The 21,500-nt window shown below is 45.3% G+C and overlaps 1 protein-coding gene across 3 annotated transcripts in view; it reads left to right on the plus strand.

The window, feature by feature from the left end:
* Positions 1–21,500, plus strand: part of CUEDC1 (CUE domain containing 1) — an 81,767-nt gene that overhangs the window by 39,254 nt on the left and 21,013 nt on the right. For all 3 annotated transcript variants that reach the window (XM_060259390.1, XM_060259392.1, XM_060259391.1), the window contains one exon: positions 4,416–4,543. In XM_060259390.1, coding sequence (XP_060115373.1) covers positions 4,416–4,543 — 128 coding nt within the window. The remainder of the gene's footprint in view (positions 1–4,415; positions 4,544–21,500) is intronic.

Below are 21,500 nucleotides of genomic sequence, written 5' to 3' on the forward strand. Positions count from 1 at the left end.
TTAAGTTGTCTCATGGTTCCATCAGTATTATGTAATATGCAAATTTAAATTTAACTAATTGATGCACTTGGCCTCAAGATGAATGATTTGCCAGCCCTTCAATGAGCCTGCAGTCTCCCCAATGTATGTTTGAAAATCTTCATGTCAAGGAGGGCTCCAGACAAAGTCAGCCCAGTGAGGGGGGGGCACCCCGCACACAACGCAGCTGTGCCCCGCTTAAGAATGCTTCACAAAACAGGCTGTTTAAGTTGTGACACAACCGTTTCAACTGAAACGCTGAAGGGAGGTTTATAGAGTAGGAGAATCTCTGGTTTAAAGAAAATCAGTGACTGCTTGTTGCCCTTGCCCCTGGTAGTGGTTCAGGCTTCACCTATCTAACCTGCTCACGATCCCCTCCACCCAGTCCCTAGGCACTCTTATCTCACTGCACAAAGCTGCCATTTTTGGAATCAGACGATTGGTCCGGTCCATCAAGACTGATATTGTCTCCTTGGACTGGCATCGGCTCTCCAGGGTCTCAGGTGGAGGTATTTCCTATCACCTGTTATCTGATCCCTTGAAGGGCAAAACTACATGAGACAATTTTCCACTGGGTTTGGGGTCTGGGGTCTGAGACCCGACTTTCAGCCAGTTAGCCGGACATCACACTGCTCAACGGCCAGTGTACAGCAGAAGGGATGCCATGGAGTGCCCTCGTCTTCCATTAACTTGTCCGTACAGTCCAGTGTCAAGCACTAAGGTGCGCAAGGAAGAACGTCGGCGGGCTCCAGATGCAGTCGCATTGCTTTCAGCAAGGACCACTTTGTTGTACTCTCCATTTCCCTGCAGGGTCCAGGCTTGGTTATCCGTTCCTCTTTGCCTTCTAAAAGAGATTGCTCTTGTTCTTCCCTCAAGAATGATGTCTGTGCATCATAGACATCTGTGCAACATAGTCAAAGAGGGGAAAGCTCCCCCTTCTATAAGGCACAGCTAAGTGGATGTGTCCAACATGGGGTCATATTTTTACAATGCAGATCTCAAGCCTTGTTGCAGCGCACAGTTCGGAAAATGCTGCACCTGAACATCGATTTATTTTCAGCACTGCGGGTACCAGATATTCTTAGAATCTGGGGACGGTGGAGAAGACAAGATTCAGAAGGAGCCGAAAAATGTAGCAGTTGGTCTGTCTCTGACATGATTGTCTTAAAATTAACTAGGAGAGTCATGCTTGGTTTTTTTAAATTGTCCCTGAAAGCTGGATTGTAAAAGTTGACGTTGAGTTATGAGATGTTTTGAATTGGTATGTGAAATTTAATTCTAAATCTTTTATTAGTTAACCCTTTTGTGACTTGGAGTGGTTAAAGAATAGTACCATGATAGCTTTTCTCTCCTCTTCCAATATAATATAATGTCCGTATGGCTCCAATGAGCCCGGCTGGCACACCCAAAGTCTTCACATACATAACATCCAATATTACACACATACCACACACATACACACACACACAGAGTGGGCTTTTTTTTAAAGTGCAGTAAAAAGGTAAAGGTAGTCCCCTGTGCAAGCACCAGTCGTTTCCGACTCTGGGGTGACGTTGCATCACGACGTTTTCACGGCAGACTTTTTTAATGGGGTGGTTTGCCATTGCCTTCCCCAGTCATCTACGCTTTCCCCCCAGCATGCTGGGGACTCATTTGACCGACTTTGGAAGGATAGAAGGCTGAGTCAACCTCGAGCTGGCTACCTGAAAACTCAGCTTCCACTGGGGATCGAACTCAGGTCATGAGCAGAGCTTGGGCTACAGTACTGCAGCCTTACCACTCTGCGCCATGGGACTCATTGCTAAAATGCAGTACTCGTATATAAAATCGGACTGATTTCCACCAATTTCCACCCATTCCCCCTTCAGGAATTAGGAGAGCCCTCCCTCAAAGAAGCTGATACCGGCAGTAGCTCTCCAAGGTCTCAGACAAAGTTGCTTCCCCAGTACATATATGAACATATGAAGCTGCCTTATACTGAATCAGACCTTTGGTCCATCAAAGTCAGTATTGTCTTCTCAGACTGGCAGCGGCTCTCCAGGGTCTCAAGTTTCGGTTTTTTCACACCTATTTGGAGATGCCGGGGATTGAACCTGGGACCTTCTGCTTCCCAAGCAGATGCTCTACCACTGAGCCACCGTCCCTCCCCAGTAGCTGTGATGTTTTAATTTAAGGAGCCAAGGATTAAACCTGGAACTTTCTGCAAGGCAAATACTTTGCCTCTGAGCTGTGGTCTCTCCAAAGTATAATGTGTGTAACTATGAAACTGTGTTATATTGAATAAAACCACTGATCTCCCAGTGCAGATCCAAAACTGCATAAAATGTCATTTCCGCCCCCACCACCTCCATTTTAGCCTGAAAACAACCACCCTATGAAGTAACTCTGAGAGACGGAGAGACTGGCCCAAGGTCACAGTGAGCTTTCATAGCAGAATGGGGATGTGAACTGGGCTTTCCCAGATCCAACTACCCCATGCTGGCTCTACACTGATCCGAAATGGTGAAAGGAAGCCCCAAACAGAAAGGCTTTGCAGCAGGAAAAAGAAAGCCCAGAGAGGCAGTAAATGAAGAGGACCCAGCTGCTTCACATAGTTTGAAAGCAGATCTGAGAAGGACAGGCTGTTATCCCAAGTTGAAAGGACAACTGCAAGCGGGTTTTGTGTTGCATGACGTTTGTCCAGCTATTTATGGATTTGAAAAACATCCTGGTGAGATGAAGGCACAAGCCCCAATTCTCAAGAACTGCAATCTCGGTTGGGATGGCATCTTGACTTATGCCGGTGTCACGGGGTGTTGGGTCACTTAAGGGCAAGTTGCTGGGAATCTTCCCAGATTTGCCGTCACGGTAAGCCTTCATGGCTTGTGACCCAGAGCTGAACCGTCCCTCCGTGGCAGCTCACCAGGGGACATAATAGGCCTCCTGTTTCTCCAATCTGTCTGGAACTGTAAGAGCAGGAGGGAGAGTCTGGGGCACAGAAGCTGTGAAGTCTGCCTTGGGCCCTGTGTAGTTGAGAGGTGGTTGCCAGCATTTGAGCAGATCACAGTTCTTCAGCCCACAACTTCTCTCTTTTTACTGACAGAAGGAGATAATTTTCAGTCAGCTTCTTAACAACTAATAGCGCCTGGCTCCTCCCACCCCAGCCCCCTGACGACCGCTTCCCCCTTTCTTCCATTTTACATACATTTATTTGAAAAGCATTTGCCCCACGTCTCTCTCAAAAACCCAAGACAGCTTTTGGAAATGAATACATTGCAATAACACAAATGAAATGTCTCTTCGGCAAATGTATTCCCTGGAAACTCTTCACCGTCTCTTCCTGATGTTGCTCAGTGGATACTCTTTATGCACTGCAGCTGTTTGAGTGTGTCTTCAAAGAGGATTCCACTCATGGGGCCCTGGCAGTTAAAATGGTGGCTCTCTGGGCTAGAAAAGGGAGAGGTGCAGAACTGGGGTACCTGGTGAAGCTCCTAGCAGGTGGACGCAGGCAGCCCATCTTCTCCCTCCCTCTGACCATGAGGCTCTGGCAGTGAACTCTTATGTGTTTGGCTCCCATGGCCTGAACTCTTGGGTGGCCTCCCTTCTAGTGCTGTTGCCAGCAAGCTCTCCAGCCATTGGTTTATCTGCATGTGACGTCACAGCAGGTTCTCCAGGGCATCAGACAGGTCCTAGAAACAGGTGGGGAAGGGAGGAATGAAAGGTAAGTGTAAAATGCTCTTCTTCTCCATCTTGGAACCCTGAGTCCTCTAATTAGAAATCATTAAAATCAAACCAACTTGATATAGCCCCAACATCAATCTCTCTACCCCCCAACACCAATCTCCTGCTAAAGCCTTAACTTTTCCAAGCTTCCTCTACCTGTCTTTCTTTGCCATTCAGCATACAAAATCATCAGAGCCCTCTGATTCTAATAGGTGATGTAGCATAGTGGTGAAGAGCCCAGGTGAGGAATCTGGCAGCTCCTGGTTCAAATGTCACCTGCACCATGCACAAGATGGCCTTAGGCAAGCGAATCTTCATAGCTGCAATAACCATATAACTTAGGTAGTCAGTATTATTATCTTGTAAGTTTGTTGTAAAGATAGCAACATGATCATATACGTGAAGTGTCTTTTCAATGCTACAGTGCAGGGGTGGCCAACGGTAGCTCTCCAGATGTATTTTGCCTACAACTCCCATCAGCCCCAGCCATTGGCCATGCTGGCTGGGGCTGATGGGAGTTGTAGGCAAAAAAACACCTGGAGAGCTACTGTTGGCCACCCCTGCTATAGCACTATAGGCATGTGTTATAGCAGTAGTAGAGACAGTGGGGAATGAAAGTCACAGATTCTCAGGGCTTCTTCTTTGGCCTCCATAATGTTTGAAGTCATTCCAATTCTGCTGGTCTTTTTTATTAGATTCTGGAACGGACTCTGGAGCCAGACAGTTCTGATGAAGAGCCGCCTCCGGTTTACTCCCCTCCTTCCTACGACATGCACATCTTTGATAGACAGTATCCGCAAGCTCCACCAACCCCACCCCCCAGGTAAGTGGAAATGTCTTTTTGAAGTTAACAAAGCCAACTCTTTATTCAAGCTGAGATGACTGTGGAGGGGGAGGGGATGATCCATTGGGAGATTTCTCGCTGGCTCACATCGCGGCTTGGAGATCTCCAGGAATTACAGCTGATCTCTAGACTACAGAGATCAGCTCGCCTGGGCAAAATGGCTGCTTTGATGGGTGGTCTCTGTGGCATTATACCCCACTGAGGTTCCGCCCCTCTCCAAACCACTCCCTCTACAGGCTCGACCCCCAAATCTCTAGGAATTTCCCAACTCAGAGTGGGCAGCCCTAGAGCAGGCCATCCCCCACCCCCTTCTTTATTTTGTGATGGACTCTCAGGTGCCCTCAGCATTCTGTATCTCCTTTGGGGAGCCAGTCTGGTGTAGTGGTTAAGTGTGCGGACTCTTATCTAGGAGAACCGGGTTTGATTCCCCACTCCTCCACTTGCACCTGCTGGAATGGCCTCGGGTCAGCCATAGCTCTGGCAGAGGTTGTCCTTGAAAGGGCAGCTGCTGGGAGAGCCCTCTCCAGCCCCACCCACCTCACAGGGTGTCTGTTGTGGGGGAGGAAGGTAAAGGAGATTGTGAGCCGCTCTGAGACTCTTCGGAGTGGAGGGCGGGATATAAATCCAGTATCTTCTTCTTCATCTTCTAAAGCATGCCCAGTTCTTGTTGGGCCATTTTTTTGAAAGTTTTTTTTTAACTTTTTTTTAAAAAATCTACAGATTTTTTAACCTGTGAAGTCTCAGAGTGGGCCCAGTCCTCAGCCTTGTCTGTGGGTAGCCCCTGCTTCACTGCCTCACTGACAGACATTAAGATATGATGTACAGTCAGAGGGAGAATGATACTGGAGCACTTTATATCCTCGTGGTTGTTCACTGCGGACTAGAGAGCCAGTGTGGTGTAGTGGACAGAGCGTTCGATTCCCAGAAGAGGACAGGGTTCACGTCCCTTCGGAGTGAGGCCGTTTAATGTGGTGACCTCTGGCCGGGCGTCATACGGAAATCTCACCTGCCTCACAGGTTTGATGTGAGGGCAGCTCAGGAAAAGACCTTCAGCTCATTGGAGGAGCACTTTTGTTGTTAATGTACCCAGGGCCATAGCCAGGGTTTTTTGTTTTGTGGGGCACCCATTATGCTCATACTTGAAATAATATTTAAATAATAAAGACAAGTCATTTGTCACTCAGAAATGTTTCATGCTTATTTAAAAAATGCTAACCGTTACAGATCCTTGTGGTTTGATGCAGCAGACAAATTAAATCAGGGAAACCACACCCCCACCCTGAACTTTGTCTTTTTTAAAAAAACAACAACAACATGACTCTGTGCCCTCAACTCCCCCCCCATGAGATTTCACCTTGAAAACAAAAAACCAAACAAACATGAAGTGTTTCTTTTCCTTTTCTTTTAAATGAAGTTTTGGCTCTGCACCCCCAATCCAGTAAAAAGGTGACTGCTTTCAGGAGACTCAGTTTTAGCAGATCCCCTACTGAGCAAAGTAGTCACCGGGGAAATATAGTCATTGGGGAAACTGATCTTTTAAGATAAAAGGCAGAGCCCAGCCCAGGCACAAAAAATAAAAAAATGGGAAGTCAGGGGGCCTGGCCTGGATGCGAAGTCAGGGGGGCACTGGCAGTAACTGGGGGGGTGGGCCCGAAGATGCCACACTGTAACTACAGGCCAAACAAATGCACACCCAAAAACCCTTCCAAGTCAGCAAGGACTGCACATGTGTCTTTTGGCAGGAGCTATAGAATGTCAAGGTCACTTTGATACCAATTTAAAGGAGCAGGAGCTGGAATAGCCTGCTCGCACTGGCCTGCTCGCACACCCCAATGAGGGAATTTGGTGGCCAGATCCCAGTTTTCTTTCACCCCACTAGACTCTGCAGGTTGTGATAAACTTTGTGATCACTTTACTTGCTTAGAGTTGTGGTAGGAAAATGAAACAGCACCAGAGGAAAAGAATTCTTCTGATCCTAATTAATTTCAAGCTCCTAAGGATTCTTCAAGCTGGGAAGGAGGCAAAGAACTTGAAAAACCTGTAATGTTCTGCACTAGCAAGTAGCCAGTGAAATTAGGGTCAACAAGGGATGCATACTGCAAAGCAAACATTGCACAATCCCAGCTTCCCATTACCCAGACTCCCCTGTTCAGCACTCAGGGGAAAGCAAAAATGCTGCCCCCAGAGCTTGGAGCCTCATCCTGAATTCTGGTTTGCTGAACTCCAGGGACAGATGAGAAGGAAGCAACAGTCTATGTCAGGGTCCCCCAAGCTTGTGAATTCTCTCACAGCACGATGGGCACAGCCTAGACTTGCCATTCCCTAGGTCTCTGGGGGGCATCCCCTGCTTTAATGGGCTCCTGTCTGCCATGGACCAGCTGACCACCAGCAGCAGCAGCAGAAGACGACGACATTGGATTTATATTCCGCCCTCCACTCAGAGTCTCAGAGTGGCTTACAATCTCCTTTACCTTCCTCCCCCACAATAGACACTCTGTGAGATGGGTGGGGCTGAGGGAGCTCTCCCAGAAGCTGCGCTTTCAAGGACAACTCCTACGAGAGCTATGACTGACCCAAGGCCATTCCAGCAACTGCAAGTGGAGGAGTGGGGAATCAAACCCGGTTCTCTCAGATAAGAGTCCGTACACTTAACCACTACACCAAACTGGCAGGAGGAAATCTCCACCCATCCTCAAACAACATCTTCCTGCGCAACGCACTGACATCACCTGGAAGTGACATCAGCACATCAGGGGGTGACACTCTGCTTTTGGGGCAAAACTCTATGTTTGAGATTACTTTTACCGTAGAGTTTTGCCCCAAAAGGAGAGCGTTGTCTCCCAACATCACTCATATGCTGTTATCATTTCCATGCCCCACCCACTCCTGGAACACCCCCCCCCCCCAAAGCCTTCTGTCAGTGGGACAGAGCGGCCTGTCAACCCTTGTGCGGCCACATAATGACTGCCACAAAAGGGCTGCTTTTGGTGGAGGTGGAGCCAGTCACCAAATGGCTGCTGCAGCTTCCCTTCAGTCACTATGGGTGTTTTCGCACTCACCTTCAGCCGGCGCCGCGACCCTCTTGACGACGGAGGATCTGTGCTGATTTCCCACACGAAGCGCTGGAGCAACCAGAAGAGCCGCCAATTTCCGGCGCGAAGCCCGCTCAAACGCAAATCGCCAGGAAGCAGGAAAACGCTTGAGCGGGCTTCGCGCCGGAAATTGGCGGCTCTTCTGGTTGCTCCAGCGCTTCGTGTGGGAAATCAGCACAGATCCTCCGTCGTCAAGAGGGTCGCGGCGCCGGCTGAAGGTGAGTGCGAAAACACCCACAGTGAAAATCCTTGTGCTGTGGTGGCAGCTGCTGTATTTTTAAATATCTGCACAAATATCAAATCTCTAGTGGCCAATCAGAAGCCTTCCTGGACAAAAGCCCCAACTGGTCCCACCCACTTTCTAACCCCGCCTCCCTCTCCGGCAGTCAGAAAGGCACCTGTAGGATTGCCAGGTCCAGCTCAAGAAATATCTGGGGACTTTGGTGGTGGAGCCGGGAGCAAGGGTGTGACTAGCATGGATTGAACTCCAAAGGGACCATCACATTTAAAGGGACCACATGCCTTTTAAATGCCTTCCCTCCATTTGGAAATAATGAAGGTAAGGGCACCTTCTTTTGGGGCTCATAGAATTGGACCCCCTCTGGTCCAGTGTTCTTGAAACTAGGGGGGTGTTTTGAGGAGAGGCACTGGATGCTATATTGAAAATTTGGTGCCTCTGTCTCAAAAACCAGCCTCCCCAGGGCCCCTGATACCCGTGGATCAATTCTCCATTTTTTTTTAATATGTATATTTTTATTATTAATACATTATCCGTTTCTCTACATGGTTTCTGATATCCATTTTACATTTACCCCCAACCCACCCCCCTTAGTCTATGCATCCTTTTCTTCTTCCAGCCAGGGACAAAGGACTCGAAGCTTCCACTGAATGTCCACTCTCCTTTCTTCCTTCGCCCATTTCAGATACATCAGCCACTTTTCTTTAATTCTTGATCTTCTTTCTTCCCATGATTCTTCTTGCAACATTATAGCGGCTATATCTGACTGGACAAAATCAAAGAGATAGTTATGCCAAGTACTTTCCTTCCATTTACTTTTATCCTTCCATCCTGCCGCTATTACCGCTTTACCCGCTGATATCATTGCTTTTAGTAAATCTTGGTTGTTCTTCCCTATTTTTTCATTCCCTAATAAACTCATCTGCATTAGTTCAAAGTTAATTCTCGGCTCTACCTGAAAGAATTTCTTTATCATTCCCACTACCATATCCCATAGTTTCTTGGCCTCAGGACACTCCCACCACATGTGGGAATACCATCCCTTTTCTTTCTTACAGTGCCAACACTTAGGGCTCAACCCAGGAAACATATTGGCTAAAGTAGCCGGAGTTCTATACCATTTGGTGAAAAATTTCAATTCCATTTCTCTAACCTTATGTATCTTAACTTTTTTTAAACCTTCCATTATCTTCTCCCCTGTTCGTTTCGTTATTTGGCCTTCTAAACTCCATGACCGTTGAAGGTAGCTTATTGCTCCTTCGTTACCTAAATTCATGCTCCTGTATAGGATGCCTGCTAATCCTTTTTTTGTTTTACCCATTAATTTATAAAACTTTTCCATAGGTTCTTCTTCATTTAAGTTACTCTTTTCCACTTCCTTTTTAACTTTAGTATACAATCCTGTGGCCTTAAGCCAGTATTGTATTCCTACGACTTCTTGAAATTCATGTAGTGGTTTTAACTTATCTAGTATTAACAAATCTTCTACCCTTCTAAATCCTTTAGCCTTAAGTAGTTCGCTCCACCTATGCTCCTTGTCTCCTTCCATCAACACTTCTAATGGCGTCCATCTAGATACCCGATTCAGCCATTTTGGTTGCCATTTCTTCCAAACATTTAGCCCATTTTTCCTTGGTCCCACGTTTAAATTAAGTTCCTTCGCCCCCATGTTCGTAAAGATGCCATGTTTTCCTACCCCATTATTAGCTTCATTCTCAAACCTTATCCATTTCTGGTCCCCTTCCTTCTCTATTTCTAATAATGCTTTAAGCTGAAATGCTTCATAATAATTGACTATATCTGGGACTCCCCATCCAAGTTCTGATTTATGATTGTATGCCAATTTTTTTGGAAATCTAAGTTTCCTACTACCAAATATCCATTCCCTTATTTTAGTGTTCCAGTTAGTCATTTTTTGCTTATCTAACTCCAGTGGTATCGTTTGAAAAAGGTACGACAACCTTGGCATCCAAAACATCGATACACTCTTTATTCTAGTGGTCAGGCTCATCGTCCTTTTCCCCCACTGCTGCATATCCCTCTCTATTTTCTCCCAGATTTTATTATAATTTCCCTCCACTATCCTGTTGATATTTTTATAAATTTCTATCCCTAGATATTTAAATTTCTTAACTCCCATCCCCATATTAGTTATCCTATTAATCTCTTTCCTTTCTTCCAAACCAACATTAAAGTACATTATTTCAGACTTTCCCATATTTATCCTTAAGCCTGATACTGCTTCAAAATCTTCTAAAATAATTTTCGTTTCCCTAATGGCTTCTTTCGGGTTAGATATTGTCATGATTATGTCATCTGCAAATAAATTGATTTTTATTTCCTCCTTTCCTATTCTATAGCCTTCTATTCTCCCTGAATTCCTAATCCTTTCTGCTAGTTGCTCTATCGCCATTATAAACAGGGATGGGGAAAGTGGACACCCCTGCCTCACACCTCTCTCAATTGGGAGCTGATCCGTATGTTCGTTGTTTACTCTTACCACTGCTGACCCCTCCCTATAGACCTCTTGAATGGCTTTTAAGAATAGTGGGCCAATCCCACACTTCTTCATTATGGACCATAAGAATTCATGGGACAGCGTGTCCAATGCCTTGTATACATCTAATTTAAGTAAAGCAAGTTGCCCAGAACGTTTATGGTACAACACATTAAATATATTCCTTATAGGATGTGCAATACTCCTATTCTTTACAAAGCCATATTGATCCTCTTTTATTATATGAGGTAATATGTTCCTTAACCTATTTGCTAAAACTTTAGCGAAAATTTTGTAGTCCTGGTTAAGTAAACTTATTGGTCTATATGAACCCACTTCCCGAGGGTCCTTCTGGGGTTTTAATATTACGGTTATTTCAGCCATTCTCCAAGAGTCGGGAGCTTTCCCTCCCTTCAATATAGCATTAAACACTTGTTGTAATTCGGGGATCAGTAACTCCTTCATCTCCTTATAAAAATCCACAGTAAAGCCGTCAGGCCCTGGGGATTTACCCACTTTTAAATTGTTCACAACTTCCTCTATTTCTTGAACTGTTATTTCCTTCTCCAAACTCTCTCTATCTGTATCTCCCAACACTTCTCCACTTTCTTCAATATGTTCTGTTATATCCCTCCTAGCGTATAACTCTTTGTAGAATTCTTGAAACACTTGCCTAATTTCTCTCGGGTTCTGCGTGACCTTTCCTTGTTTCTTAACACTTTCCACCTTTTGCTTTTCTTTCCTAGTCTTGAGATAATTAGCCAATCTCCTAACGGAGTTTATTGAATCTCAACTCATTTCTTACCATGGTTTGTTTTTTCCATAATGCCCTCGAATCCATAAAGTCCAATTGTTTCCTAATTTCATCGATCTTTTTTTTCCTATCAGGGCAGAATCTAATACCTTGACTGCTCTGCAGTGCGCCTAATTCCTGAAGTTTCTGTGTCTTGTTAGCATACCATTCTTTTTTTATTTCTTTCTCCTTCATCATACAATGACCGCTTAACACTGCTTTTGCTGCTTCCCACAAGATATTTGTGGCCACTGTTCCCTTATTTTCTCTAAAATATTGTTTTACTTGATTTTCCATATATTGTCTATTTTCTTTTTTTAATAAGACCATACTGTTAAATCTCCAAGTCCTTCTAATTTGTTCGTTTTTTATCACCAGTTCTATATTTAGTGGAGCATGATCTGAGATCCATATTGGATGGGTTGTTACTTTCCTCAACTCCCAATTATTTGATTTTTTAAGAAATATATAATCTATACAAGAAGCTGTCTTGTGTCTACTTGATAAATGTGTCGGCTTTAGAACCAAGCCTAAGGCCTCATGTGCTTCTACCAAATTCCTTTTCCACCTGGCCTCCTTCTCCTTGGTCATATCTATGTTAAAGTCTCCTGCTATAATAACTTCTCCCTCTGAGAATTTCTGAACCTTTTGCATAACTTTATTCAAAAATCTCCTCTGTCCTGTATTTGGGGCATATATATTTATAAGCGTTATTACTCTATTTTGAAACCTACCTTTGATAAACAAATATCTCCCTTCCCTATCACTAATGAGATCTAGTATCCTAATATCGATCCTTGTGTGGACTAAAATTGCAACTCCTCTCGTCTTAGTTCTACTTCTTGCTTCAGCCAATACTTTCCATCCTGGGTGTTTAAACAACGGTTTAATATCATCCTTTGCCTTATGTGTTTCCTGTAAATACACGATATCTATATTGTGTTGTTTTGCCATTCTTGTTAATCTATATCTTTTCAGGTCTGAACATAGTCCGTTGACATTCAGTGAGAGCATTTTCAAAGTTTTAGCCATAATCATTCACCTCCCTTCACTTCCCTGGCTGGATAACAAAGTCTGTTCTGCCTCTCCCCTTTCTCCCTTCCCCCCTCCCACACCCTTTCCCCCCACTCTTCCCCATCATCCCCCCTCCCCTCTTCTGGTATAGGGCTCGCTTTTGGGTTGATCTCTCCACCCTCCCTATACCTTCGGGTGGGCACACCTCCCCCCCCCCTCCTGGATCTTTTATTATTTCCTTCCTTCACTTAAGACCGTGATATTCCCTCCCTCTTATTTGTGGGGTACTTCCCCCCCCCCTTTTTTTTTTGGAGTTCCTCCTTTTCCTTGAACATCTTATAGTCTCGTCCTCTGTCGTTTCTCCTGACGTGTAGAAGGCCCCTCCTCTGGTTCGTCGACATTAAGCTCTTCCTCTGGTTGAGTTCCTGTTTCTCCTGGGTCCAGACCCATCTTCTCCAAGAGTTTCCTTGCTTCAGCTGGGTTCCTTGCTGTGAGTCTTTTGCCTTCTTTGTAGATCACAATAGTGGCTGGGTAAGCCCATGTAAACAATATCTTGTTCTGAAAGAGTTTATCTGCAAATGGCTTCATTTGTCTTTTTTCTTCCAGTGTTTCACTGCAAAAGTCTTGTCTCACATATACCCTTTTCCCTTTAAATTCCAGCGCCCTCTTCTTCTTCAAAGCCAAAAAGACTTGCTGCTGCACTTTTTCTCTTGTAAATTTGACTATCACTGGTCTCGGAGATCCTCCTGACCTTCTAGACCTAAGCCTATGGACTCTCTCGACCTGGTCAGCATTAATCATAACACCTGTTTGCTGTTCTGAGAGCCAATTTATTATCCCGTCTTCCAAGTGTCGTGAGTCAATGTCTTCTGAAATACCATGAATGATAAGGTTTGCCCTTCTTGCTCTGTCAGAGAGGCTTTTAATCTGCTCCTTTAAATAAACTATCTCCTTCCGATTTGTTGACGCTGCCTTATCAGCCTTGTTGGCCAGCTGCCTAATATCTTGCAGATCCTTGTTTATCTGGCTAACTTCATTATTAATTTTAGCAACAGTCTCCTCTATTTTGTTCTGAGACTGCATCATTAAAGCTTGAAACTGTGCTATCTGTTCGGAAAGCTGTTTCACTGTAGTGGCAGCCATTTTAACGGTGCTAATCACTGCCTCCGGTTCTTATCTGTTTTCCAAAATACTCCCTTTTTCTCAGTGCTAGCTGTCTTCTGAGCACGCCTTTAACTTCTTTGACTCTCTAGCTCCACTGCCAAATATTATGACCCCAGAACTTCAATATTTACTTATCTTTCGGTCCTAATCTCTTTTCTTGTCCGGAGAGGGGCGAGCCGAGGCTGTTTCTCTTCAGAGCGTGCGCATTTCCCCCGGATCAATTCTCCATTATACCCCATGGGAATTGGTCTCCATAGAGTATAATGGAGTTCCCAGCAGACATTTCCCTCTCCACTGCTGCTTTCTGCTAGCCCTTAAGCAAGGGGAGGGCCTCCAAACCAGGGGTCCCCTGCCCCCAACTGGGGATTGGCAACCCTAGGTGCCAATGGGCACCATAGTCCCCATGGGCACCATACGGGGGACCCCGGTCTAGGTGCTGACTGAGAGGAAGATTTCCTGACAGTTTGTTTCTCCTGCTTCCCCTCGACTCCTTCCAGGCCCCCTCACCAGCTTGCTGCTTCTGTTTACTCTTCAAGGCTTCTGTGTTTGACTGATTAATCAAAGCAATCAATGAAGAACCCTTTTTGTAGACTGAAACCACCACCATTTAATTGAGCAACACATTAAAAAATATCTTTGTGTAATTGCAGATGGCAGGTACCATTTTAAAAACAGCATCCCATCCTCTACCCCCCCCCCCCCCAGTAGGGAATGCCTCTTCTGAGGCGAATGAACCGAATCTTGAATGAACTGAATCTCCCCTCTAAGATGTGGTGTTCCCTCCTCTCTCTCCATCAGGAGGGAATTCCTCTTCTAAGATGGCAGCTGCCAGGACACCTACATGGATTATTGAAAAATAAAGGAAGTGTGTTTTCCCCTTACATAGCATTTCATCTATTCCTGTGCAGATTTTTGCTGATTTAAGATGTGAGCCAACAATTCTTTAAGCTGTTGTTAGTCCTAATGATATCAAATTCTGTACACTCTGGATAGTTGAGAAAGTCTCCCTTCACCTTTGCTTTAATCTCTGTGTCTAATAAATAAGCATTCATCACATTACCAACTATACTAACTTGGTTGAATGCGAAATAAGAAATCCCTAGCTTTGAGACACACTAATAGTTAGCATGAATAAGCCAAGCCAAGACTTGTGTATCTGTGTATTTGGCTGCTTCTGTTCCTCCCTTGTCTGTTTCTTGCTCCTTGGCTTCATGTGCCTCTTTCCAAGAGGCCTTCTCTTCTGCATGGAAATTTGAGCAGTTTTGTCCAATGTTCTAAAATCCAGACAGAGTGGAGAGTTTAGAACACTGAGCGAGTGGTTTTTGGCCTCCTCTTTTTCCTTCGAGGTTATTTGGATTCCTTTCCTGATTTACACAGAATTATTTCAGTACAGTGTACTTTCTCTTATTCTATCTCAGGGCTGTATAGGGGTGGGGGGTGGGGGGCAGAATCGAATTCTGTGTTCCAAATGCTGAATTCTGCAGCCTGTATAAATTAGGTGGAAATGTACAATCCCAAACTGAGCAAATACCCGTAGTCAATGGGTTTAGAAGCAGGTATCTCTGTTTAGGATTGCATTATAAATTGTGTTTGCATATATTGGCTAGTTTTGCATAATTCTGCTTTTATTGTTCATATAAATAGGAAATCCTGCCCTGTTCCCCTCCCCATCCAAACCTCTGATGGATGAAATTTCACAGGCATTTTATGATTTATGAAATTTCACCAGACATAACTCAATATTTTGCTGGTAATCTTAAGAACTGGAAACTTGGTGAGTGGAATGCCACCCCCAAGGGATAAGTGCGTTTTTTCAGAGTGCCAGATTCTATAATCTGATCACTGTGATTGCTGGTGCCCCCCACCCCAAACTCTGTGCCCTGCGCAAACTTGAGAGCTGAGTGAGACTGGGACAAAGGCTAATGCAGAATTGGTCCTAGTTTCTGCAACTGGATTTATTAATGCATATTGTTTTTACTGGAGTGTGTGTGTGTGTGTGTGTGTGTGTGTGTGTGTGTGTGTGTGCAGGGCTGTCAGGTGGCTTCTGAGTTATGGCAACTTTATGAATTCATGTCCTCCAAAATGTCCTATTGTTAACAGCGTTCCCAGGTCTTGCAAACTAAAGGCTGTGGTTTCCTCCTGGCATCTGTCTGCCTTTTTGCATGTGTTCCTGCTTTTGACAGTTAGGGTTTCCAGAGGGCTGGATCCAAACTAAGTTTTCCAGTGGCAGAATGGAACTTTCCTTTCCCCCACCCATTGGCAGCCCCCTAATCTCCAGAAAATGCTGCTCGTGAAGAATGCCATGAGAAGGGTCTGCAGCAAGAAATGGGAATTGGCAAAAATTGCCAGTTTAGTCTGGATCCCACCTAAAGTCTGGATTGGGGCAAGGGCAGAGTTTGGGCTTCTAGCAGTGCTGAACAGAGGAAGAGAGAACAGCTAAAGGAGTGTTACAGTTAGAGCCAAGAAGACTTTCAGGATGGGAGCCTTTCAGAGTCCAAACCCCCTTCTTCAGGCACACTGGAAGAGAAGTGGAGGGCTGAGTCCTTTTATCCTAGTCAGAAGGGGGGAGAGGTGTTGTAAAGGATACTTGTAAAAAGAAGCGTGGTTTGTGGCCACAAAAATGGACAAAGTAGCCAGACTGGGCTTATTACGCCAATGCACCCCTAAGCTGATTACTGCCTGCCCAGGTCAGGATGGGGGATGCTTATTCTCGGATGCTCAGGGAAGCTGATGGGATTACTGCCTAAAATGGCTTCCAGCCTTACAGTGCTGTGAATATCTGGGACGTTTCTTCCTGTTTGCACGTTTAACAACCAGAACATTCCCCTTGGAGGCAGCTGGGTGTTCCTTTCCCCTTAGCTGGCTGTCCTGGGTAGCACTTTGGAGAAGGCAGCACCAATTCTGCAGTGCAGAAGATGGGGAGGTAGTGCCTTGACCGGGGTCCCCAGTCTTTTTGAACCTACAGGTACATTTGAAATGGCATGGCTGATGCAATTGCAACATGAAGTGGAGCCAGCCACAAAATGGCTGCCACAGCTAACCTTCAGTCACCCACTGTAGATCCCTTGTGCTGGGGTGGCAGCTGCTGGCCAAGCAACATTTTAGAAAATCTGCACAACCAAACTGGAGACCAAGAAGCCCTCTGAGGAAAGGCTGAGGGACTTGGGAATGCTCAGTCTGGAGAAGAGGAGGCTCAGGGGGGACATGAAGTATCTGCAGGGCTGTCCCTTAGAGGAGGAGGGCAGGGAGCTGTTCCTGTTGGCTGCAGAGGAGAGGACTCACAATAATGGGCTTAAATTACTGGTGGAAGGGTAGTGGCTGGATATTAGGAAAATCTTTTTTACCGTAAGAATTGTTCAACAGCAGAATCAGTTACCTCAGGAAGTGGTGAGCTCCCCTCACTGGAACTCTTGAAGCAGCAGCTGGACAAACCCTTGTCAGGGATACTTTAGGCTGATCCTGCATTGAGCAGGGGCTTGGCCTCTATGCCCCCTTCCAGTTCTGTGATTCTAGGATTCTAAGTCCAGGGAAGGCTGCACAGTGGGCATTGATCCCTGCAAGATTATGGAAGGGCGACTGTGGGTCTTCGGCCAGTTGTGGGGCAGAGGTGGGTGGACTGCAGCAGGCATGTCAGGGAAAACATCCAGGCTTAAAGGGGAATGAAAGGCAAGGGTTAGGTGACTGGCTGCGACTGTCTTAGGAATTGATGAGTCCAAGGCTCAGGAAGGCTTCTTCGTACAGTAGTGTGTAATTCATATTTGTGTGTGTGATGATGATGATGATATTGGATTTATATCCCGCCTCCACTCCGAAGAGTCTCAGAGCGGCTCACAATGTCCTTTACCTTCCTCCCCCACAACAGACACCCTGTGAGGTAGATGAAGATATTGGATATATATCCCACCCTCCACTCCGAAGAGTCTCAGAGCGGCTCACCATCTCCTTTCCCTTCCTCCCCCACAACAGATACCCTGTGAGGTAGATGAAGATATTGGATTTATATCCCGCCCTCCACTCCAAAGAGTCTCAGAGCGGCTCACAATCTCCTTTCCCTTCCTCCCCCACAACAGATACCCTGTGAGGTAGATGAAGATATTGGATTTATATCCCGCCTCCACTCCGAAGAGTCTCAGAGCGGCTCACAATGCCCTTTACCTTCCTCCCCCACAACAGACACTCTGTGAGGTGGGTGGGGCTGAGAGGATTCTCACAGCAGCTGCCCTTTCAAGGACAACCTCTGCCAGAGCTATGGCTGACCCAAGGCCATTCTAGTAGGTGCAAGTGGAGGAGTGGGGAATCAAACCCAATTCCCCCAGATAAGAGTCCGCCAGTTAACCACTACACCAAACTGACTCTCACCACTATACCAAACTGACATGGCATGACTGGCATGTAAAAGGAAGATACAAATGATCCTAAGGGACCATACACATCTGGGCCATTTGCTTTTTGAGATCTTACCGTCAGGTAGACGATATAGAGTGTTGAAGGCTAGGACAAACAGATTTAAGGACAGTTTCTATCCAAGTGCTGTGGTTAGGTTAAATGCAGGGTTATGAAGGATTATCTGTTTTAGATGTATTTAATGGTTTAAATGGTTTTAATGGTTTTATGAATGTTTAATGGTTTTATGAATGTTTATTTAATGGTTTAAATGGTTTTAATGGTTTTATGAATGTTTATCCGTTTTAGATGTATTTAAATGGTTTTAATGGTTTAATGGTTTTAGATGTATTTAAATGGTTTATGAATATGTGTGTTTGATGTGTTGGTATGTTTGTGGAAGAGCACCTCATTTCGTTGCTCTCTTTTTGTTGAGAACAATGACAATAAATTCATCTATCTATCTATCTATCTATCTATCTATCTATCTATCTATCTATCTATCTATCTATCTATCTATCTATCAATAAACAGTGCTATAGGGTTAGGATTGTGGAAATCTGGAGCCAACCAAAAATCCAAAAACACAATTGAAGCAAAGCATAAATGTTAACATGGCCATTAAATGATGCAGTATTACATAGCAGGATTTTGCTTACAGGAAGCTATATGCCGTTATCTAGTCCATAGTCCCCTAGGCATTAATCTCAGTAACTGTGTGTTAAATGCCGTCGTCACTTCCAATTTATATTGGCCCTATGAATTAATGACCTTCCAAACTTCTGCCTCTTGTTAGCAGCTTTGCTCGAGTCTAGCAGACAGAGGGCCCTTGTGGCTTCTTTAATGGAGTCTGTCTGTCTCATGATAGGCCTTTCCTCTTTTCCTGCGGCCTTCGACTTTTCCTAACGGGGAAAATATATATCTATATCTCCATATCCTGCTTTTCCCCCCAGTGGGTATCCAAAGCCGCTTACAATAAAAAGCAAAGGGTCGCCAACCTCCCATGAAGATCTCCTGGGATTACATCTGATCTCCAGGTGACAGAGATCAGTTTCCCTGGACAAAATGGCTGTTTTGGAGGGTGAACTCTATGGCATTAGACCCAGCTGAAGTTTTCCCCTCCCCAAACCCTGATTCCCCAGACTCCACTCCCCCACCCCCAAATCTCCAAGAATTTCCTAGGCTGGGGCTGGTAACCCTAGAGGGGGAAAACATCTGGCTGAAATGTGTTTCTTCTTATCTGTCTCTGGGCCAAAATACACTCTATGTAAATAGAGTTGCATCCAAACCAGATTCACTTTCTCTGCAGCCTCAGAGCAGCTGTGGAGACTGGCATCTTACAGGTCTGCAGAAATACAGTTTGGCCCTCTGTTTTTCTCTCCCAGAGTCCTTTGCCTTTTATATCCTTTGGCTCATGCCCCAGGGTCTCACTTCTGGGCATGCCCAGGCCTTTTTTGTAGTTGTGAGCAGAGCAGAACTTTAGTCAATGGGCCCTTCCTGCTTCCTCCCCTGCCAATGAACATGGTGTTCACTATCACAAGACATAGTGATGGCCACTGGCTTAGGCAGCTATAGAATGCCAATTCGTGGCGGAGGACTGACCTACCAAACTGCTATTAGCCATCCGTACAGTTTTCTATCTATCTCTGAAGGAGCTGGAGGAAGCTGGCTTTTTGGAAACATCTGATTGGCTACTGTGGAGAACAGAAAGCCGAATGGGCTGGATCTCTGTGTGTGTAAATGGAAGGGTGAAGCAGTTAGTTGGATCCCCAAGATTTGTTTGCCTGTGATGAGGGCAGGGAGCTCCATTGTGTTGGGACACAGCTGTGATATTTCAGATTCTTTCCTTTGAAGGATTAATCCCACCACCACCCTCACCTCCATCCTGTATATCAGTCATGAAACGAACTACATTTCAGAGGATTCCTGGACAGATTCTGTCAGGTCTCATGGTAGGCTTGCCAATCCCCAGGTCCCAGCGGGGGTTCTTCCACTTCCCGCCCCCAGTCAGCTGGTCGGCAGGGGGAAGTGTCAAGCATGAGGTTTTCAATGACCAGTCAGGTTTGATACAAAACTACATTTATTGATAGACCGATACTTTCTGCTAGAGCAGATTCTTGAGAGTGATGCTAAAGATACATTGATACAATACTTTTAAGACATACTTCAAAAGGATTCCAGAAGGTGGGGGCGAGGGATGCACTCTCACACATAAACTATCATAAATGTCTACATTCTCATAGCGTTATCAGGACTCCGTCCTTGCTTTCCCCAGATGTGTCCCATTCCCTAACAGGAATGTATGGGAAGGTACTGATTACTCTTTCTCAAGTTAGTTTCGTTTCTCTCTATTCTACTTCACAAGAATAAAGCAAGAAGGGAGAGGGGGAAAGAATAACAGAGCTGTTAGGCTTTGGTCCTCCATGATATTTCACAGGCCAGCTTTATGGAGGACCCTAAAGCAATCAATTACCAATAGAATTCTACCATGCTTGACATACCTGCCCCCAGAGGGCCATGTGCATTTCCAGTTCTGGAGGCTTCGATTGAAATGCTTCCTCTTGGGATGGGGTGTCTGTGTTACTTTGAAGAAGTTGGCAGCAACTTGTGAGTACAGAAGCCAATCCCTCGCTTCAGTTCCCAGAAACGGGGGGGGGGGGGGGAGGGGTGGAGAGGGAGGGAAACGTCTGCTTATTCCCTATGTGGAGATCGATTCTCATAGGGTATAATGGGGAATTGATCTGGAGGTTTCAGGGGCTGTGGGGAAGCTGTTTTTTGAGGTAGAGGCACCAAATTTTCAGTACAGTATCTAGTGCCTCTCCCCAAAGTACCCCCCATGTTTCAAAATGATTGGACCAGGGTGTCGAATTCTATGAGCCCCCAAAGAAGGTGCCCCTATCCTTCATTATTTTCCTATGGAAGGAAGACATTTAAAAAGGTGTGCTATCCCTTTAAATGTGATGGCCAGAACTCCCTTGGAGTTCAGTTATGCTTGCCACACCCTTGTTCCTGGCTCTGCCCCCAATGTCTCTTAGCTCCACCCCCAAAGTCTCCTGGCTCCACCCCCAAAGTCCCCAGATATTTATTGAATTGGACTTGGCAACCCTATCTCATGGCTTCAGGGTTGCTCTTTCTGAACGGAAATGACATGATGCCACACCCCAAGCCCTCCCTGGGCATTTGCACCCAGGTGAGCCTGAAAGAGTTTATTTATGTTATGTTGTTCATCATCCACCTTTCTCTCTGGGATTCAAGGCAGATTACGCAGAGGGGATTGACAGGATGGCACGTTCAATGAACAGTGTCGTAGGGTTAGGATTACAGAAATCTGGAGCCAACCAAAAATCTAAAAACACAATTGAAGCAAAGCATAAATGTTAACATGACCATTAAACAATGCGATATTACATAGCAGGATTTTGCTTACAGGAAGCTATATGCCGTAATCTAGTCCACAGTCCCCTACGTATTAATCTCAGTAACTTTGTGGGTCATTTTATACAGTACAGCCCTGTGACCTGTGTAGAAAAAGCCCACGTGAACAATATGTGAAGTTTGTCTGCTGTGGCTTGCTGGTGAGCTCTGGGGTTGCCCAGAACTTGTTTTTAAAACCATTCTGTGGAAAGAACGCTGGGGTGCCTTTGTATCTTGTGGAAACACCGACACTTCCCCAGGGGCTAAGAGCTATTTGGAAGTTCCACAGAGCCAAACGATATCAACAGCATAGCCAAAGGAGACAGATTTTCAAGCCTTCC

The sequence above is a fragment of the Heteronotia binoei genome, chromosome 18 (assembly GCF_032191835.1).
Source record: "Heteronotia binoei isolate CCM8104 ecotype False Entrance Well chromosome 18, APGP_CSIRO_Hbin_v1, whole genome shotgun sequence".
Classification (NCBI taxonomy): Eukaryota; Metazoa; Chordata; class Lepidosauria; order Squamata; family Gekkonidae; genus Heteronotia; species Heteronotia binoei.